Source organism: Rana temporaria, chromosome 5 (assembly GCF_905171775.1).
Source record: "Rana temporaria chromosome 5, aRanTem1.1, whole genome shotgun sequence".
NCBI lineage: Eukaryota > Metazoa > Chordata > Amphibia > Anura > Ranidae > Rana > Rana temporaria.
Window position 1 is genome coordinate 185,414,803 of NC_053493.1, and position 21,256 is coordinate 185,436,058.

At 44.7% G+C, this 21,256-nt stretch overlaps 1 protein-coding gene across 2 annotated transcripts in view; it reads left to right on the forward strand.

Moving 5' to 3' along the window:
• Window positions 1-683: 683 nt before the first annotated feature.
• Window positions 684-21,256, forward strand: part of LOC120940524 (polypeptide N-acetylgalactosaminyltransferase 4-like) — a 401,853-nt gene continuing 381,280 nt past the window's right edge. The window contains exons 1-2 of one of the 2 annotated variants that reach the window (XM_040353444.1): window positions 684-824; window positions 10,197-10,623. In XM_040353444.1, the coding sequence (XP_040209378.1) occupies window positions 10,247-10,623 (377 nt within the window). In that variant the 5' untranslated portion in view covers window positions 684-824; window positions 10,197-10,246. The remainder of the gene's footprint in view (window positions 825-10,196; window positions 10,624-21,256) is intronic. The other variant, XM_040353443.1, reaches the window with a different exon arrangement.

Genomic DNA, 21,256 nt, shown 5'->3' on the forward strand with positions numbered 1-21,256 from the left:
GGGAAACTTGTTCTCATAGGTTGTGCCAGTGTCCAATCACCTCTAGTGACCATACAACCCACTATGTAATGAATAGAGGCTCTGTGTCCCGTGGTGTATTTAAAAGAAAAGGGTTTTACAGGTAAGCTGTTAATTAAAAATCCTACTTTTTTTTTTTTTAATTGTCGGTTACGTTTAGTTTATAGCGCAAAAAAAACCCCAAAAAAACAGATGATCAAATACTACCAAAAGAAAGCTCTATTTGTAGGAAAGAAAATACACAAATATCATTTGGGTGCAGCATTGCATTGCAATTGTCAGCTAAAAGTAACGCATTGCCTTACAGCAAAAATGACCTGGTCATGAAGAGGGTTAAATCTTCCGGAGGTCAAGTGGTTAATATGTCCGTCTGGGTATCACAAGCAGTAAACATACTGACAAGTGAATCTAACGTTTCCCCATAAAATAAATGTCAGCTGGCTGTTGGAGGAATACAACAACACAGCCTGTAGACGTGATCACAAGGCCACTCTGCCGCCGGGCTGGAGACAAGACGATAACCTAGATCCATTGTCGCACAAGAAATACTGGTTTGGCCTGATTTTCTGTCCAAAGGTCTAACCTCTCCGTCTGACACATGATCAGAAGAGAGAGGAGTAAGGGGAGGGCGCCGCTCAGAGAAGAGAGAAAAGGGGTGGGGCCAGAACGGAGAAGTCATGAGGGCTCCGAGAAAGTGAAAGGAAGCGGCGATCAGGGCACCTCCTCCTCCCCGAGAACTACACACAGGAAGCTGCAGCGCCATCCTATACACGGCTGGGATGTGTTCCTGGACAGCACTTTATACTGTGAGTACCTACGATCGTTCTACGAGTCACCAGTCCGCTTCCCTGATGTCATTAGGCTGGAATTGTGTCAGTGCTATGGGGAATGAAGGGGGGATGTTATCTGTACATAGGAACCTGCACTTCACTCATGAAATGTGCCTTCTATGAGTGCAAAGTTCATCCTATAAAGGGGACTTGTGGACTCAGTTTATAGGTTTGTACACCGCAGCTCAGGAGGAAATGTTTCACTGGACTTCTGATTTAGTAAAATCAGATATTGTATGTTCAGCACAGATAGCATTTCTACCCCTGATGCTGATATATGGATATATTTGATGATGTGATAAAACTTGGGGAAAGAGGGCTCCTTTATTAATCCTAATAATGTTACTTAGTTGGGGTGAAAAAGCAGATGTGCTTATCGGCTGAATGCCTTCTATCCTCAGAACCCCAAACTTTGAGCACCCTAAAATCTGATATATAGAATTAATAGAAACTTTTTTCAAAGATCATTATGGAATGGAGATAAAAAAAAAAAAGTTTAACGTGGTAGTAAACTCTGATTTTGTACCTATTGTACAAATTAAGTGGGGTACACCCTATAAGAAAATTGGGTGAACGATTGTCAGATTTTCTTCGTTGTTTTACAGCAAATCGGAACCGATGAATGAAAATTCTCGTATGAAAAAGGCTTTTTTTTGTTGTTGTTGCTGTTTATTGTTTCTGATCATGCGTATGATCAGAAACCACAACAAAAAAAGCCTTTGTCATACGAGAATTTTCATTCATCGGTTTCGATTTGCTGTGAAACAACGAAGACTTTTTTTTCAGATTTCTTTTCTTGTACGAAAACGGTACACATTAAACGAAAATCATTCGTTCTGTTCCTGTACGGGAATATTTTTGGAGTTTTGTCCCTTTTGGGAATATTTATACGAAAAGTACACGCTGTGCATAAATCTTGTGAAAATGTTTTCCCGATTATTCGTGTGTAGAGCCTTATGCCTGTTGCACACTATTAGGTAGATTCAGTAAGAGTTAGGCCGGCTTATCAGTAGATAAGCCGACCTAACTCAGAATCTACGCCGACCTATGTTTAAGCGTATGCTCAAACAGAGATACGCTTAAATATATCTAAGATAGGACGGCTTGCGCCGTCCTATCTTTTTTTTTTTTACTTGGAAAAACCAACTTTATTTATTTAACCACTTCCATACCGCGTCATTGTGAAATGACGGCGGCAGGAACCCCTCCTCGATCCGGGTGGACGTCATGTGACGTCCTGGACTTTGAAGGGGGATATCTGAATGATGCCTGCAGCTAGAGGCATCATCCAGATATCTATCTCTTTTGCCGGCGATTCTGCACAACGTAAGAACGATCATAGCGGCGATTCCGCTGTTAGATCGTTCTTACAGGCGGCGGGAGGGGACACCCCCCCCCCCCCCCCCCCCCCGCCATCCGGTGCTTCTCCGGGCTCTCCCGTGCCATCGGAGGCCCGGAGAAAGAATCGTCCGGCGTACGCAGGAAGCATAGAGGTGACTGGTGACCAGATGGTCACCAGTCATCTCTATGACCGTCGGAGGACCCGGGCGCGATGTGATGACGTCACGCCCGGGTCCCCGTAAGTAAACAAAGCCGCGATTGCGGCTGCTAAGCAACGGTACGCATGAGATCTGTGAATTTTTTTTCACCGATCTCATGGTTTCCAGCCTGGAGGAGAGATGCAGGGTCTTATTGACCCTGCATCTCTCCATAAAGAGGACCTGTCACACACATTCCTATTACAAGGGATGTTTACATTCCTTGTAATAGGAATAAAAGTGATAATAAAAAAATAAAAATAAAAAAAAAAGTGTAAAAAAAAAGAAATAAATATGTAAAAAAATAAAAAAAAATAAAAAATTTTTTTTTAACGCCCCTGTCCCCGGTAGCTCGCGCGCAGAAGCGAACGCACACGCAAGTCCCGCCGACATATGTAAACGCCGTTTAAACCACATATGTGAGGTATCGCCGCGTGCGTTAGAGTGCCAGCAACAATTCTAGCACTAGATCTCCTCTGTAAATCTAAACTGGTAACCTGTAAAAAAATTCAAAGCGTTGCCTATGGAGATTTTTAAGTACCGAAGTTTGGCGCCATTCCATGAGTGTGCGCAATTTTAAAGAGTGACATGTTAGGTATCTATTTACTTGGTGTAACATAATCTTTCACATTATACAAAAAAATTGGGCTAACTTTACTGTTTTGTTATTTTTTTAATTCATGAAACCATTTTTTTCCAAAAAAAAGGCGTTTAAAAAATTATTGCGCAAATAGCGTGCAAGATAAAATGTTTCAATGACCGTCGTTTTATTCCCTAGGGTCTTCTAAAAAAAACATATATAATGTTTGGGGGTTCTGCATAATTTTCTAGCAAAAAAAATATGATTTGTACATGTAGGAGAGAAGTGCCGGAATAGGCCCAGTATGGAAGTGTGTATAACTGCCCTGTATGGAAGTGGTTAAGGCACATATTACAAGACAGGTCAAATACATTTGACAATAAAAATACAGTGTCAAAAGGTGAAATGCATGCTCATTCTTTGGTTACTTAGATACCACGGGTCCTACATTCACATGTTCAAGAGGACAGAGGAGCATTTTAATATGGAACAATCCCCAGATATGGCACAATCAGACACACGTTTCTCCATCCTCTAGCCATCTGTCCCAAACCTTGGAATACTTCTGTGTGGAGCCCCTGTGTGTATAGATCAGTTTCTTAAATGGTAAAGTGTCATTAACAGCCTTTTTCCACATCCGTAGAGTGGGGGGCAAATCCTGCATCCATCTCTGGGCAATTACTTTACGAGCTAAAAATAATGTTTCAGATATGAAAATTGTGTGATATTTATCCACCTCTATGTCAGGCAACAGCCCCAAAATACACAGCTTAGGGTCAAGTACCACAGGGGATCCCATATTGTCATGCAGAAAGCGGACAACCTGCGTCCAGTGCGCCGTCCTATCTTAGGTTGCAATATTTTTGATGGCCGCTAGGTGGCGCTTCCATTGCGGCCGGCGTAGAATATGTAAATGAGTTTATACGCCGATTCACGAACGTACGCCCAGCCGCCGCAGTCGATTTACATAGTTTCCGTAAGGCATTAGCAGGCCTAAAGTTATTCCACCCATTAGGTGGAATAATAATGTTAAAGTATGGCCGCCGTTCCCGCCGCGAGATTCAAATTTTTTACGCGGTTTGCGTAAGTCATCCCCGAATCGGGATTTACGCCGTTTACGTCCACGTCGAAATCAATAGGCCCGTGCGGTGTACGTAGCTGCAATGCACACTGGGAAATGTAGGCGCCCGGCGCATGCGCACTTGAAAAAAAAAACGTGAGGTCAAGCCTCATTACCATGAAACACGCCCCCCTCCAACACATTTGAATTCGGCGCCTTTACGCCCGCCCGCTTTAGGCTACGCCGCCGCATATTAGCAGGCAAGTATATTGAGAATCATTACTAGCCTAGCTAATTTACGGCGGCGTAGCCTAAACAGGCTAAGCTACGCCACCGCATCTTTAAGCACTCGTACCTGAATCTACCTAATTGAGATTATCGGACCATTGTTTTTTTTTGTTTTTTTGCATGCTAATCTCTGATCGAATCTGAAGAGTTGACTAAAGTCACGAAAATTCTCGTACAATAGAATACAAATCCCACTGGTGCAATGTCCAACGTTGTATGTGATTTGCACTGCAGTGCTAATCACATACATTCACTGTGCAATGTGATTGCAGCATACAGATAGCATGGCTGAATTTGGACCAAACTTGCACAGGACCCTTTTTTTGGTCCGCAGCAGAATTGGATTGCATTGGTTGTGAACTTCGCACTGCAATATGCAAACTGATTTGGGGGTGTCATTAACTTTCAATTGACATTCCCAGCAGTTTGCATAGGGCAGTGTGAACGGCTGCCTGGAGACATGCGATGCGGGAACCTGCAGTGGATTCGCAGGGTTCCTGCATCGTTGCAGTGTGAACCGAGCCTAAACAAAAATTGTACAATCTGGCATTGTACGAAATATTTTTTTCCGTGCATGTCTGATCAAATAAGATCGGATGAACTGTCCTGATCAGCTCTCGCAAGCTCTGTACTAACATATAGGGATTAAGGATGAGCTCCAGCGTGTTCGCCAGGAAGTCTGCATGGCGATGCGCTAATCACAGCCAGGGAGACATTGTCCCGATGCTCGGCTGCAGAGATCGGCAAATGTCTCCCTGGCTGTGATTAGCGCAGCGCCATGCAGACTTTCTGGCGGGCTCTGCACGTGTACCATGCAAACACGCTGGAGCTCATCCTTAATAGGGATGAGCCGAACACCCCCCCCCCCTGTTCGGTTCGCACCAGAACCTTCGAACGGACCGAACATTTAGAACCTCATTGACGTTAATGGGACTCGAACGTTCGAATTCAAAAGTGCTCATTTTAAAGCCTAATATGCAAGTTATTTTTGGAAAACGGGTTTGAGAACCCGGGTCTTGCCCCAGGGAACATGTATCAATGGGAAAAAAAAGTTTGAAAAACTGTAGTTTTTTTTCTGGAGCAGTGATTTTAATGATGCTTAAAGTGAAAAAATGAAAAATTCCTTTAAATATCGTACCTGCTGGGTGTCTATAGTATGCCTGTGAGGTGGCACGTGTTTAGAACTGTCCCTGCACAAAAGGAGATTACTATAAGAAATAAGTAATTTAAAACTGCTTGCGGCTTTAATGTAATGTCTGGTCCCTGCAATATGGATGAAAATCATTGAGAAAAATAGCATGGGTTTCCCCCCACTCCCCCCCCAGGTCATTACAAGCTCCTTTGGCCCTATATACTTTGAACAGCATTATACAGGCGGTGCAAGCAAGACAGGCACTGTAGGTTTGTTGTTAAGTAGAATCTTATTGTCATTTTGAACTGGTACTTTTTTAAAGTGTAGCTCCAGCCATAAAATCTATTTTTAAGCTTTTCTGAAAACATGGAGAAGGGTTATCACCCCTGTAAACATTTGTTTTGCTGTCTGTGTGCATCTGTTCAGAATATTGCAATTCACTTTCTGTCCCAATGACAAATGATGTTTTGAATTTTTTTTTTTTTTTTAGTGAAACAAGGATTGGTGATAAAGCATCAGTGGACAGGAGACACCTCTTACATAAGAGAATTTCCCTTCCTAGGGGTAGATTTCCTCTCACTTGCTGTTGTCTCCTTCCGTTTGCAAGTAGGAGTCGTTTGTAAGTTGGATGTTTGAAAGTAGGGGCCTGCCGTATATACTCTGCAGAAATTTGGGCCCTAGGTGTTGGTGTTGCCACAACACTGTAAGCCCTCGCAGTTAGTCTTGGTGGGCGCTGGAACGCCCTGCTGTGTGAACTATTATATCAAGAATTATAATTAAATGCCATTGTTGAACAGTGGTAGAAAAATTGGGCCTTTGGTGCTGGTGCCACAACTCTGTAAGCCCTCACAGTTACTCTTGGTGGGCACAGGAATGGGCCCTGCTGTGAAATATTAGATCAAGAAATGTGATTGCATGCCCCTGTTCAACAGGGGCTGAAAAATTGGGCCTTTGTTGGTGGTGCTGGTGCCACAACACTGCAACCCCTCAAGGATACTCTAGTTGGAGCGCAGGAATGAGCCCGCTGCAAAGTATTGCATCAAAAATTGTAATTGCACGCCCCTGTTTAACAGGGGCAGAAAAATTGGGCCTTAGCCACTGGTGGCGGTGCCCAGAACCAAAAACAATCTTACAAGCTGAAAAGGATAGTCTCTCCGCATCAGCATAGGCAGTCTTGAAGGGATCTGACATTTCAAAAAAAAATATTCAGTTACATCAGCATCAGGTGCTTGGTAGCTGGTGGTGATCCAAGCCGGATTCATTTTTATGAAGGTCAGTCGATCGACCGAGTCAGTGGAGAGGCGCACCCTGTGATCGGTTACAAAGCCTCCAGCAGCACTGAATGTGCATTCTGAAAGAACGCTGGATGCAGGACAAGCCAGTAGCTCAATTGCGTACTGTGCAAGCTCTGGCCAGTGATCCATCCTCAAGACCCAGTAAGCCAGAGGATTTTCGGTGGGAAAGGTGTCCAAGTCTGATCTTGCCCCAAGGTATTCCCGCACCATGTAAAACAGACGCTAGTGATGGTTGCTGGAACCGGTCATACCTTGGGGCTGCGGACTAAAAAATTGTCTGAACGTATCGGTCAGATGGCCACCTTCTCCACCACTCCTTCTGTAATTGACCGAAGCCTCAGCAACACGTTGTCCAGGACCTGGGTTTTGTAACCCCCCCAGTCTCTGGGAACGCGTTGCACAGACCATTCTGCAAGGCCTCCTGAAGATGTTTCATCTCCTGCTCCCTCTGCGTCGGCAACATAAGGTCCGCAACCTTATTCTTGTAACGTGGATCAAGGAGAGTTGCCAGCCAGTAATGATCCCTCTCCTTGATAGCACGAATACAAGGATCTTTCCGCAGGCTTTGCAGGATCAGGGAGGCCATACAACGTAGGTTTGCTGAGGCATTTGGTGCGGAGTCCTCTGGGTCACTGAGGACGACAGGATCCCAGCCACGTACAAGTCCATGGGTTCCTTGGGACTGTAATTGATCCCTTGAAGACTGCTGCTGATGCTGAGTGCTAGGCTCCACCTCCATGCTGACACAATCCTCCTCCTCCTCCTCCATGATAGGAGGGCAAGCAGGAACACTGTCTGGATAAAGGGGGCCTTGAGAGGTGAGGAAGTCCTCCTCTTCCTCCCTCTGTTCTGCCTCAAGGGCTTATTTGTTCCCTTTCTTGGAAATTGTGGAATCTTGCTGTGACGTCTCTTGGGGCATCTCCTGCTATTTCAGCAGGTTTTCTAATTCTGTGAATCCGTTCGATTAAAAAAAAAAACAATTCTACATCTATTATTCCCAGCATATGACCAAATATTTTGTCCATTTTATCTTGTAGATCCTCATTTTTTTTTTTTTCTTGCTTCTCCGGAAATTCTCGGATCCTAATATTTTTCCTTCTGTTCCTGTTTTCTTGGTCTTCGATTTTATTAATCATATGCCTTTGATCTCTATACATCCCTTCTATCTGTTCCTTTTTAATCCTTTTATTTCAGCTTCATAATTATCCAGCCTGTATTCTGTTTCCTCAATCCTTTTGAGCATGTGGTTCATGTCTTGACGTAGAGTTGCTATCTCTCCCTTTATTGAGGTTTCCAGCCTTGTTTCCATTCTTGCCAACATTTCTGCCATGTCTCCTTTTTGTGAGTGCTTGTTTGTTTTTGTTTTTTTGCTGTCGGGTTTCCATACCCTCTTCCTCTTCAATCTCTTAATTTATCAATGAATGGGGGTCTATTTCCTCTTGTTGTTTTCTAAGACCGGTCTTATTCCCGGGCTGTCTTTTTCCCCCTCATATGACATGTATTTTCTAATGGATCCTGGACTAGCACTCATTCTAGGCAGGTTAACAGCAGCACCTCTCCCCGATTCGTCCCCTCATTTTCTTTTTGTTCCTTTTTAGTCCTTGTGTAGCAATGAGACAAATCGGGGACTATACTACAGTATGAGGGATTATTTTCTTACATCAACTGTTGTCCCCTTTAGTCTCTTCTCTTCCGGCTATCCCACAGACCCCCCAATTGTCCACAGTTATCCACTCCTCCAACAGTTAATGCTCTTAAACAGGGCTCGACAAATCCCGGTCGCCATGGCGACTAGAAATAGGGTCCTGGCGACTTGGCTTGGAAGGCTGGCGCCATCTGGTGGTGGCCGTTGGTATTACAAGTTAAGCATTACAAGTTAAACAGCAATTCTAATGTAATTTTTCACTATTTTCACTGCCATCTTCTTCCCTCTAATTAGAACCCCCAAACATTATATATATTTTATCCTAACACCCTAGAGAATAAAATGGCGATCGTTGCAATACTTTCTGTCACGCTGTATTTGCGCAGCGGTCTTGCAAGCGCACTTTTTTTGGGAAAAAATTACATGTTTTTTTTAATTAAAAAAATAGACAACAGTAAAGTTATCCCCATTTTTTTTTAATATTATGAAAGATAATGTTACGCCGAGTAAATTGATACCTAACATGTCACGCTTCAAAATTACGTATTGATACCTCACATGTGTGGTTTGAACACCGTTTACATATGCGGGCGCTGCTCACGTATGTGTTCGCTTCTGCGCGCAAGCTCGTCAGGACGGGGCGCGTTTTCTGGCTCCTAACTTTTTTAGCTCTACTATTTGAGTAGCTCTATTCATAACACAAAATAGGAATTTTAGTACTTCCATCACAGGAGAGCTGTGTGAAAACACAGCTTCCCCGTTCTTCACTGTGGCGCCATCATCGATTGTGTGTTCCCTAATATAGGGACACACAATCAATGATGTCAGACCTACAGCCACACCCCCCTACAGTTAGAAACACAGATGAGGTCACACTTAACCCCTTCAGCGCCCCCTTGTGGTTAACTCCCAAACTGCAATTGTCGTTTTCACAGTAAACAATGCATTTTTAATGCATTTTTTGCTGTGAAAATGACATTGGTCCCAAAAATGTGTAAAAATTGTCCGATCTGTCCGCCATAATGTCGCAGTCACGAAAAAGATCGCTGCCATTAGTAGTAAAAAAATAAAAATGCAATAATACTATGCCCTATTTTGTAAGCGCTATAAATTTTGCGCAAACCAATCGATAAACGCTTATTGCGTTTTTTTTTGTTTTTTTTTATACCAAAAATAGGTAGAAGAATACGTATTGGCCTAAACTGAGGAAAAAAATCGTTTTTTATATATATTTTTGGGGGATATTTTATTATAGCAACAAGTAAAAAATATTGCATTTTTTTTTCAAAATTGTCGCTCTATTTTTGTTTATAGCGCAAAAAATAAACGCAGAGGTGATCAAATGCCACCAAAAGAAAGCTCTATTTGTGGGAAAAAAAGGATGCCAACTTTGTTTGGGAGCCACGTCGCTCGCAATTGTCAGTTAAAGCGACGCAGTGCCGAATCGCAAAAAGGGGCCTGGTCCTTTTACCTGCATTTTGCTCTGGGTCTTAAGTGGTTAAAGGTCCTGTGCATTCGGGGCATACTGTATGTCCCCAAATGTACACTGAATGCAAGTACCGCTCAGTACAGGCTCCACCCGCAGCATATTTTAGCTTGTCACAGGGCTGGCGTTGCACCTTCACCTCCAGGGAGCATGAAAACACTGGAATTTAGTGCTCACAGGGTAAACACCCAGTGTGTGTGTGTGTGTGTGGCCTAATGGCTGTAAAGAATCTTTAAATATTTCTGACACTAAATAATTTTCCTTTTTTATATTTTAAAAGAATGTCTGAAGATTAAACTGTATCCTCTTCTTTATTTTTTTCAGACATGCGATTTGTGGTGATTTGGTTTTGACAAGACCTGAAGACTCATGCAATGAGGATCCGTCTAAGAAGATGGCCTCTATTTGTGAAGACACTAGTGCTATTTGGCATATTCATGTTTACATATATGGTGATAGAACTTTCTGTTTCTTATTCCAACTCGACGCAAGAAAACACTTCCACTAACAGACGATGGGAAAGAGACTTTGTTGGTACCAAGGAAAAAATTGAGGACCTGAGTCGTCCAGTTTACATTAAACCTCCACCAAATTCAAATTTTCCAGGAGAATGGGGAAAAGCTGCACATTTGTCTCTGAGTCCGGCAGAAAAAAAGCTGCAGGATGATAGCATAGATAAATATGCTATTAATATTTATTTGAGTGACCAGATATCGTTGCATCGGCACATACAGGATAACCGAATGCATGAGTAAGTAATCAAATTTTTCTTTTAGTAAAGTTTTCAGGTCCAATTTCCTTTTAAGACTGAAGGTGTTTTTTTTTTTTTTTTTGTGTGTGAACACTTGTAAGAAAATACTGTGCACATACATGTATATAATTAACACCTAATTTTAAAGGGGTGTTAGCCAAAAACAAAAATGTGAGCTTGCCAATCATTCGATGTGGTGGCTGCATTTGTGTGTTTTTTTTTTTTCCTTTATTTTACTTGCTAACACCTTTCCTGTTTTTGGGGTGTCTGCAATCTGGATGAAGTAGTAAAGCAGACATCTTTGTAGGTCTGGGGATTGGGTAGTGTTAGACTAAAACAGGGGTGTCAAACTGGCGGCCCTCCAGCTGTTCCGAAACTACAAGTCCCATCATGCCTCTGCCTGTGGGAGTCATGCTTGTAACTGTTAGCCTTGCAATGCCTCATGGGACTTGTAGTTTTGCAACAGCTGGAGGGCCGTCAGTTTGACACCCCTGGACTAAAAGGTTTAAACAGACTTCACTAACAATTTCTAAGCAGTTAGTCCCCTTTCACATGGGGGAGGATCAATAATGATCCGCCTCCGTATGTCCGTAAGCTCATCGGGGATCGCTCCGTATATCCCCGCTGAGCCGGCGGATGACAGGGCGGTCTCTGCACACTGTGCAGGGACCGCCCTGTCTTTTCTCCGCTCTCCCCTATGGGGGGACCGGATGAACACGGACCGTATGTCCGTGTTCATCTGATCCGCTCTGCAGACGGAAGAAAAAATAGGATTTCTCCTAACGCCTTCCAGGACGGCACACCAGAGAGAGATGAGGGCTCCTCCCATAGGAAACACAATCAATTGACAAGTTTGTTATAAGTCCCCACCCACCCCCTTGCTCCTCAGTATTGATTGTGTTTCTTCCCGAACACAGCGACACGTTTGTTTTTTTCTGTTACCTGGAGACGGTGAGGTCGAAGGGTACCCCTGTTGAGGCAGGTTTAGGGAGGCCGGGGAGAGCTGAACTAACCTGTAGGCTTCGGCTGCTCACAGGTCGCCACAAAGGTGTGCATGGGCGCTCTGAGCTATGGTGAAAAAGCAATCGTCCCTCTGCAAAAACGCCGCCACGGTGCTGATCTCTCCTTCCCGGGGGGGTTGCAAAGGAGCATTGCGCTCCAGGCCTCGCTCTGAGAGGAACAGGAAGCGCGTCACCGGAGAGTGGGCGTTTCCTACACAGCAACCTGGAAGTGACGCTTCGGCGTAGAGAGCGGCGGGGGTCGGCGGCGGATAAACCCTACAGCAGGTACCGACAAGCCAAGGACCCAGTCAACCTCCTCATGATGGAAGAGGACGGGAAGACAAGCGCTGCGGCAACCAAATCCAGATCGGGGGTCGGTGAGTACAGTCCCCCCTGGAAAGGGAGAAAAGAGGAGAGTGAGAGTTCCTGAACTTCAGGATACAGCTGGTCGGCTGCCTTCCTCGTTCTCTCTCTCTTTTCTCCCCAGTACAGCCAGCAGCTCCGAGCGGGAGGGAATAACATTACTGTTTTATTATGTTTCCTCTCTGACAGAATCTCCCGGTGAAACCCAGGGGGCCTCTGCTCAATCCTCAGCCTCAGCTAGTTACAGTTCCTCTAAAAAGTGCGGAAACTGTAAAGATAAACTCCCAAAATCCCACACCAAACCCTTCTGCCACAAGTGTATTAACCAGCTGGCTGGGAAAGAAGCGGCTGCCATGATGAAAAATTTTCTCTTATCAATGCAGTCCGAAATGTTGGCTACGGTTAGAATTTTTAGGGAGACGGCTATGCAGGCAGCCACGACCCCTAATACGGAAGAACCTGTCCCTAAAGAGGGTTTGTCCTCCCAAGGAAGTCTCCTTGCAGGACCCAGTACCCCTTTCCTACCCTCCCAAATCTTTTTCCGTGATCAGGAAGAAGAGGAAAGTGAGATTATGAGCCAGGTCACTAGACACAGCTCAGAGGGTGAGGAAGATAGAGACTCAGTTGTGTCTCAGGAGGAAGGGAAATTGAAAAGGTTCCTCTTCTCAGCAGAGGATGTGGACAGTCTCCTTCAGGCAATTTATGCCACTGAAGAGATTCCAGAGGTTCCCAGAACGACCTTTGCACAGGATAAGGTGTATAGGGGGCTCAGTGAAACACAGGATAGAGTCTTTCCTCTTCACCAATCACTAAAAGAAATAATCTTACAAGAATGGAAAAGTCCAGAAAGGAGACTGACCACACAGAATACCTGGAAGCGGAAGTACCCGTTCCACCAGTCTGTTGGGGAAGTCTTCTTCAAACTCCCCAAACTGGATGCGGCCCTATCTCAAGTCACAAAACTGTCAGACCTTTCATTTGAAGATGCTGGCAGTATTAAGGACTTAATGGATCGTAGGGCCGAATCACTCCTAAGAAAAGCCTGGGAGGCTAACACAGCTTCTATGGCCCCGGCCTTAGCTGCTACCTGTGTAGCCAGGAATGCAGACCTCTGGGTAGAGAAACTGGCAGAACAGTTGCCCAGTTTACGGAATCTGAGGAAATCCTGGGGTCTCTATCTTTGATAGGGAAAGCTGTCGCGTACCTAGCAGATGCAGCTCTGGAGACTGCTAAAGCTTCAGCCAAGACAGCGGCCTTGATCAACTCAGCCAGGCGGGCTATCTGGGTTAAGGCTTGGGAAGGGGACGTCACATCAAAGGGAAAACTGTGTGGACTCCCTTTCCAGGGTTCACTCCTGTTTGGCCAAGGATTGGATGATGTCCTGGCTAGGTCTTCAGAGAAGGGAAAGAAATTTCCTGTGAAACCTAAAAAAGAAGGTTTTAAAAAAACCTTTCGAGGCCCCCAGGGGCAAAACAAACAGAAGTATAAAAAAGAACCCAACAGGCGCTGGTTTTATGGCAAAGGGAACAAAAAGAATAACTTGCTCTTTCCCCCTGCCAAAACTGACGCTAAACAAACCAAGTGACGCCGAGGTCAAAGTGGGGGGGGGGGGGGGGGGCTGTCCCAGTTTGTACAACAGTGGGAAAGCATTTCAGACAGTCCCTACATACGCAAAATTATAAAGGACGGGTTCCGCCTGGAATTTATTACCCCCCCCCCCCTATGATCACCCTCACGCAGCTCCCCAAGGATACCCTAAAAAGAAAGGCCCTCTTGGAAGGGATTCAGGAGCTGGCAGAGCAGCTAGTAATAATACCAGTGCCAGTGGAACAGCAATACCGGGGGTTCTATTCCCACGTGTTTGTGGTTCAGAAACCATCAGGAAAATTCCGCCTGATAGTAAACCTGAGAAAACTAAACAAATTTTTGAACTAAAAAGGTTTTCCATGGAGAGTATTTACTCAGTAAGAAAGAACCTCATGAAGGGAGCCTTCATGACAACCATAGACCTGAAGGACGACTACTTGCACGTACCAATTCACGTGGACCATCAGGCGCTTTTGAGGTTTGCGGTCGTGGTAGGGAAGGAAATCCGCCATTGGCAGTTCAGGGCACTGCCCTTCGGCCTAACCTCCAGTCCCAGAATCTTTACAAAGATACTGGCAGAAGCAATAGCTTTCCTACATCTACAAGGGGTATGCCTTATACCGTACCTGGACGATCTGCTGATCTCCGGTCAGACAGAATCACAGGTTCAGAGGGATACCAACAAAGTTATGGAGGTATTAAAAAGCTTGGGTTGGATTATCAATCTAGAGAAGTCCTCCCTCATACCAGAACAGGTAAAAATATTCCTGGGCTACACTATAGGCTTCAGGCTTCAGACGCTTTTCCTGCCAGAGGAAAAAATAAAAAAATTGGCGTCAGCAGCAGGGAATCTGGTAAAATTCCCCAGACTTCCCAGGAGGTCAGTTATGAGAGTCCTAGGGTTAATGTCGGCAGCCATACCAGCGGTAGTCTGGTCCCAGTTACATGCCAGGACACTTCATTTTTTCTTTCTGTCCTCCTGGGACAGAAAGAAGGAATCCCTGGATCAGGAGATTCTACTCACCCCTCAGGTCCTGTCGTCCCTAGAATGGTGGACCAGTCACCAAAACTTAAGGGAAGGTCGACCTTGGGCCCAATGGGATCCGGTAAAATTAACTACGGATGCCAGCACATGGGGGTGGGGTGCCCACTTGGGGGGGAAAAAAGCCCAGGGAAGATGGAGCTACCTACTAGCTCGCCAATCTTCCAATTTCAGGGAGCTCAGAGCAGTGGGAGAAGCCCTGAAGGCTTTCCAACAAGATGTCAAGGACAGAGAGGTCCAGGTGAGCTCAGACAACGCTACAGTAGTAGCCTACCTGAACCACCAAGGCGGTACCAGATCCGGCCCCTTATTGGAACTAACCATGGAAATTCTGGGCTGGGCAGAGAAAAAGGTCATCTCCATCTCAGCCATACATATAAAGGGGACAGACAACATAGAAGCGGACTTCCTCAGTCGCCAACAGATAAGACAGGGAGAATGGGAACTGAATCCCGAAGTCTTTCAGGCCCTAGTTCTTCAGTTTGGCGAACCAGACATAGACCTGTTCGCAAACCGGAAGAACAGGAAAGTGAACAGGTATTTCTCAATCTCCGTAGAACGGGATTCCGAGGGCCTGGATGCGTTGTCCCAAAATTGGCACTTCAGACTGGCATACGCCTTCCCACCCCTGGCGCTAATTCCGCGGGTACTCCAAAAAATCAGCAGGTCCCCCGGTCAGGTCCTCCTTATTGCCCCATGGTGGCCAAGGAGGGCGTGGTTTGCGAATCTGAGATTCATGTCAGTAGCAGAACCTCTGAAACTGCCAGCCAGAGTAGATCTCCTCAGGCAGGGTCCAGTTTTTCACCCAAGACCAGAATTTTTTCAACTAACAGCCTGGTTAGTGAGCGCCAGATCCTGAAACAAAAAGGTTGTTCAGAAAAGGTGATAAATACTCTCCTTACAAGTAGAAAGCCGATCACCAGGAAAATCTACTTAAAAGTATGGAAAACCTTCCAGACCAGGAGTAGAGAAAGACAAGTGTCTTCCCAGTCGGTTCCGGTTATCCTGGATTTTCTCCAGGATGGAGCAGACGCCGGGCTTAAGGTTAGCACCCTTCGGGTACAGGTAGCAGCCCTCTCCGTTTACCTGGACAAAAGATTAGCTAAGGACGACCTAGTTAAGAGATTCTTATTAGCTAGGGAAAGGATGTCCCCCGTCCTTGGAGGTATCTGTCCGCCCTGGGACCTTACTAGGGTATTAGAGTCATCTATGCCCCCTTTTGAACCTTTAGAGAAAGTTTCCTTTAGGTTTCTTACTTTAAAATTAGCCTTTCTGTTAGCTATTACTACAGCTAGGAGGGTGGGAGATCTGCAAGCTCTGTCCATGAAAGAGCCTTTCCTTAGGGTACAACCAGATAGGGTCACTCTAAGGGCAGATCCCCTATACCTACCTAAAGTAGCATCCTTACCCAACAGGACGCAAGAAATGATATTGCCGTCCTTTTTGTTCAGAACCAAAGAACGAGAAGGAATTTAAGTTTCACTGTTTGGATGTAAGAAGATGTCTTCTTAATTATCTAGAGAGAACTAAAAGTTTTAGGAAATCTAACCATCTCCTAATTCTCTATGCTGGAGCCAGGAAGGGACTGCAGGCCTCAAAGCCATCAGTCTCAAAATGGATTAGAGAAGCTATCTCAGAGGCTTATCAGTGCTCAGGAGAACCAGCTCCACTTAATATCAAAGCTCAGTCAACCAGATCTCTGGCGACATCCTGGGCTGAGAAAGCAGGTGCCTCCTGGGACCAAATCCGTAGTGCGGCTACCTGGTCAAGTCATCACACCTTCTTGAAGCACTACCGTGTAGAGTTGTTGTCACAGCAAGACCTGGCTTTCGGTCGGAAGGTCCTCCAAGCTGTGGTCCCACCCTGAGGTAGGCCTGAGGTTCTTTAATATCTTCTCTGGTGTGCCGTCCTGGAAGGCGTTAGGAGAAAACTTACGTTAGATCTACCGGTAACGGTATTTCTACGAGCCTTCCAGGACGGCAGGCCTACTACCCACCCTATGTGAAAAAAGGGGAAAAAGGTAAGCTATATGCTAGATGGTAAGTACCTATGGGGGTGCCCCTTGTGAACCAGTTCAAGATTACTTTAATAAATACTGAGGAGCAAGGGGGTGGGTGGGGACTTATAACAAACTTGTCAATTGATTGTGTTTCCTGTGGGAGGAGCCCTCATCTCTCTCTGGTGTGCCGTCCTGGAAGGCTCGTAGAAATACCGTTACCGGTGGATCTAACGTAAGTTTTTCTTCCGTCTGCAAAATCGGATGTTTGCGGAGGCCGACGATTACGGGTGTCATCGGATGTTCATCCGCTGACAACCGCAATCACATAGGGACCAATGTATGTCCCTTTTTCATCCGCAAACGGATGGATGAAAAAGCGGACATACGGTCCGCACGTGTGAAAGGGGCCTTAAGCCTTGTTCACATTCAGCAATTTGGAATCATGAACAGAATTAGGGCAATTCTGCCTGTTTCCAAATCACACTGAAATCAAATCAAAACAAGACGCACAATGACTGGGTGCCATTCATTGTTGATGGCAGCCCAAGCACAGTGCGATGCTGTTGTGATTGTCATGCATAGAAAAACACGCCAGGCTCGGGGCAAAAATGTGGTCCTTGAGCTTCTTTTCTGTGATAAACGCGCCTAGGGACAGCTCATTAAAGTAAGTGGGCTCCCCTGTGTGTGACAGCCGTGGCCTCAATTTTCCGGCCGGCGCGGCAGGTGGGAGCGCACGGAGACACAGGATGGGGTATCCTATGTCTCCGTACACCTCCACACCGCACGATCGCGTTGGGCTGCACCGGCTGGTAATTGAGGCCGCGGCTTTGCAGCCTTCTGCAGGCCTAAGCTTCCCCAGGTCGCTAAGCTGCCCCCCCTAGTACATTTGAAATGGCTAGCAAGCAATCACTAGCTTCAGTGCATACCTGCTGTACCTCCCAGCTCCGTTCCTGCTGTTACATGGGCACCCTGTGTAAAAGACGTCCTAACAGGAGGACTCCAACGAAGTACTTCATTGGTTGCTAGGCGGTCCTAGCAACCAATGGCACAGTACGGTGCCAGGAGGGGTGGGCTTTGTCAGGTTGCAGGACTTGCTCTGTACAGTGCATGGGGGGGAGTGGTGTATGCAGCAAAAGTCCCACAACCCAACAAAGTTTAGAGACCAGTCCCTGCAGTGAGTGTGAGAAGCTGCGGGCCGGAAAGGATGTCCCAGCGTCTGCAGTTTGGAGACCCCTGATCTAAACCATTTCATTGTAGCTTTGGCTGTATGTTTAGGGTTGTTCTGCTGTAAGGTGAACCTCCGCAACATTCTCAAGTCTTTTGCAGAGTCTAACAGGTTTTGTTCTAAAGGCCCGTACACACGATCGGATATTCCAACAACAATTGTTCGATGGACGTGTTTTGTCAGATAATCCGACCGTCTGTATGCTCCATCGGACAATTGTTGGCGGAATTTCCGATTTAACAAATGTTGGCTGTGCATGCTCTCAAAATGTCCGACAACAAAGTGTTTCATCGGATTATCCGATCGTGTGTACACAAATCCGTCAAACTAAAATCCAAAGTACAAACACGCATGCTCCAAACCAATGCTAAACATCAGACAACAGAAATTTCTCAAACCTGCTCAAAGGGTGGCGCTAAAGAGCTGAAAAAACACGTAGTTTGATGTATGTTGGCTGAAAATGTTCTGCCGTCTGTAAGCAGAACAAGATAATGGCCAGTGCCCATCTGACAAAAATCCACGGATTTGTCTGACGAAAATCCAATCGTGTGTACGAGGCTTTAGATTGCCCTGTATTCGGCAGCATTCATGCAGCCCCAGACCTTAACACCACTCCCACCACCATGCTTGACTGTAGGCAAGACACACTTGACTTTGTACTCCTCACCTGGTTGCTGCCACACACTTGACACCATCTGAACCAAAGAAGATTATCTTGGTCTCATCAGAGCACAGGACATGGTTCCAGTAATCATGTCCTCGGTCTGCTCATCGTCCGCAAACTGTTTGGGAGCTTTCTTGTGCATCATCTTTTAGAAGAGGCTTTCTTCTGGGACGACAGCCATGCAGACCAATTTGATGCAGTGTGTGGCATATGGTCTGAGCACTGACAGGCTGACACCCCCCCCCCCCCCCTTCAACCTCTGCAGCAATACTGGCAGCACTCATACGTCTATTTTCCCAAAGACAACCTCTGGATATGAGGCTGAGCACATGCACTCAACTCCTTTTGGTCAACCATGACGAGGCCTGTTCTGAGTGGAACCTGTCCTGTTGAACTGCTGTAATGGTCTTTATCACTGTGCTGCAGCCAACACAGAATTAAACCTACCAGCAGCTCTGTACAGAGGATGGGACTGGTAAATAGAATATAGAACATGCACTAATATAGTAATTTGTTCAAATGCACCTATATCCCTATAGAGAAAGAAATGTACAAACACCCGCACCTGGGGTATGGTATGGGATTTTCAGGGTGCATATTGAAATATTCAATTATTCTTATTATAACTTTGTCCAGACAAGGATCAAGAGAAGTCACAATTTTACTGTTAAAACAGTTGATTTTTATTTATAAATATATAATATAGAAATTTGTTTAAAAAAGGGATTACAACAAAGTGCACAATTTCCTTGTATGTCCCATGCTAGCAGTCCTGCATGTTTCGCCTAATTTAAGGCTTCTTCAGGGACACACTGACATAAACGAATCTACAATAAATACAAAAAGATTCAAAGAATTCATCAATACATACAACAGTAGGTGAAAAGACTTACTTCACAGCTAGATATGTATGTATGTATGTATGTGTGTGTATCATAGGTGTGCGCAGCTTATTGCATTAGGGTGTGCACCCCAAAACTCAAACACACGCGGGTATGTGTGTGTGTGTATATGTATATGTTTGTGTGTTTATTTATATATATATATATATATATATATATATATATATAATTATTACACACACACACACATTCTTTTGAATTGTAAACAAACATTTTGAAATGTACTAAAACATTTTTAACAGTATCAATACATATTACATCTTATGGCAGTGCCACAGTAAGTGGGGGGGGGGGGGGGGAAAAAAAGTGGGTTAAGAGAGGGGTAGGGGGGAGAGAGAGATGGGTAAGAAGTGGGGTGAGAGAGGGTGTAGAGAGAGAGGGAGGGGGTGAAACATATGGGGGGAGAGAGGGGTAGAGGGAAAGGAAGAGACAGGGGTGAGGCCTCATGGTTCATGTGCCCCCCACACTTCTGAACACTAAATGGCACTGGTGCATGGGATTATTAGGGTGTGCCCAGGCACACCTGGCACCCCCCCGCACGCACGCCTATGGTGGGTATGTGTGTATGTATGTATGTGTGTGTGTGTATATATATAATATGTAAATTTAATATACAGTACAATTACATAATGGAGAAAAAAGAGAGATACTGTCTCACAAAGTCTAGTACCTCCAAGTATTCGGGAATCCTCCCAAGTAGCTAGGATGTACCCCTCCTTGAGCGGCGGGGGGGCACTATTGTGGCATACTGGGCCAGAAGCACGTCACACGTCTCTCGTATGTCAATATCCAATATTGATCCTATCAGGAAAAGCATGGTTTAAGCTTCAAACATGCATGTAAAGGGCAATGTGTATATATAGTGCTAATACTGCTCAAAAATGTATATTTAGTGGGAATGCTTTAATAAGCATTCCCAGTATTGATATTCGTTTTTTATTATTCTTAATTAGTGGGAATGCTTTAATAAGCATTCCCAGTATTGATATTCGTTTTTTATTATTAGTGGGAATGCTTAATAAGCATTCCCAGTATTGATATTCGTTTTTTTATTATGCCGTACGTTTTTTGGCTCTGCGTAACTTCTGCATACTTTCAGCTATTGAGACCATTCAACTATTAAAATGTTCGTCTCGTTCAGCTAACGATGGGACTTCTTCAAGTTTTTTTTGTACTAATTTATACTTTTTAAAATATTAAGCTTTTAGACACTTTTTTTTTAACATTGAAGTCAATGAGAACATCCTTTTTTCCCTTTGAAATCACATGCCCTGCCAAAAGTTTCAGCTCCTTCATACTTTCACTTACAGACACCAAACAAACTTTAAAGCGGTCACAAAATATTCAGGTATCCGGCTATGACTTTTCAGATTGATATCTTTTACGTTTTTTGTGAAAACGCAATTTACGTTTAGCGATTTTTGTTTTTCAGAAAATGTAATCGGTTATAATGTAATCCTATGGAAGGGATTTAGAGTGTGTCATGTGACCTTTAGAGTGGAGATGATTGAAAAAAAAGTTATCTTAAAAAAAAGGGGAAACAAATTGCTCTCACGCCCACAAGATCTACTTGTCATACACAATTTATATATCAAAACGTAGGTATGTTTGTCTGGTTTCAGGCAATGTTATCAGTTTTGTGATACGTATTTTATTTTTAGTTCCAGGAGCTTCTAAAGGACAAGAGGGACAAATAAACTCTCATTGACACTCATGTTAAAAAGACTTTAAAATGTTTCTGCAAAACACACAAAGACGCTCTTTTATAAATCGCTGACATGCCCACATTTTTAAGTTTATCAACATAAATTTTATACCGATTTGTTCACAAAAGCCTTGTGTTTCAAACG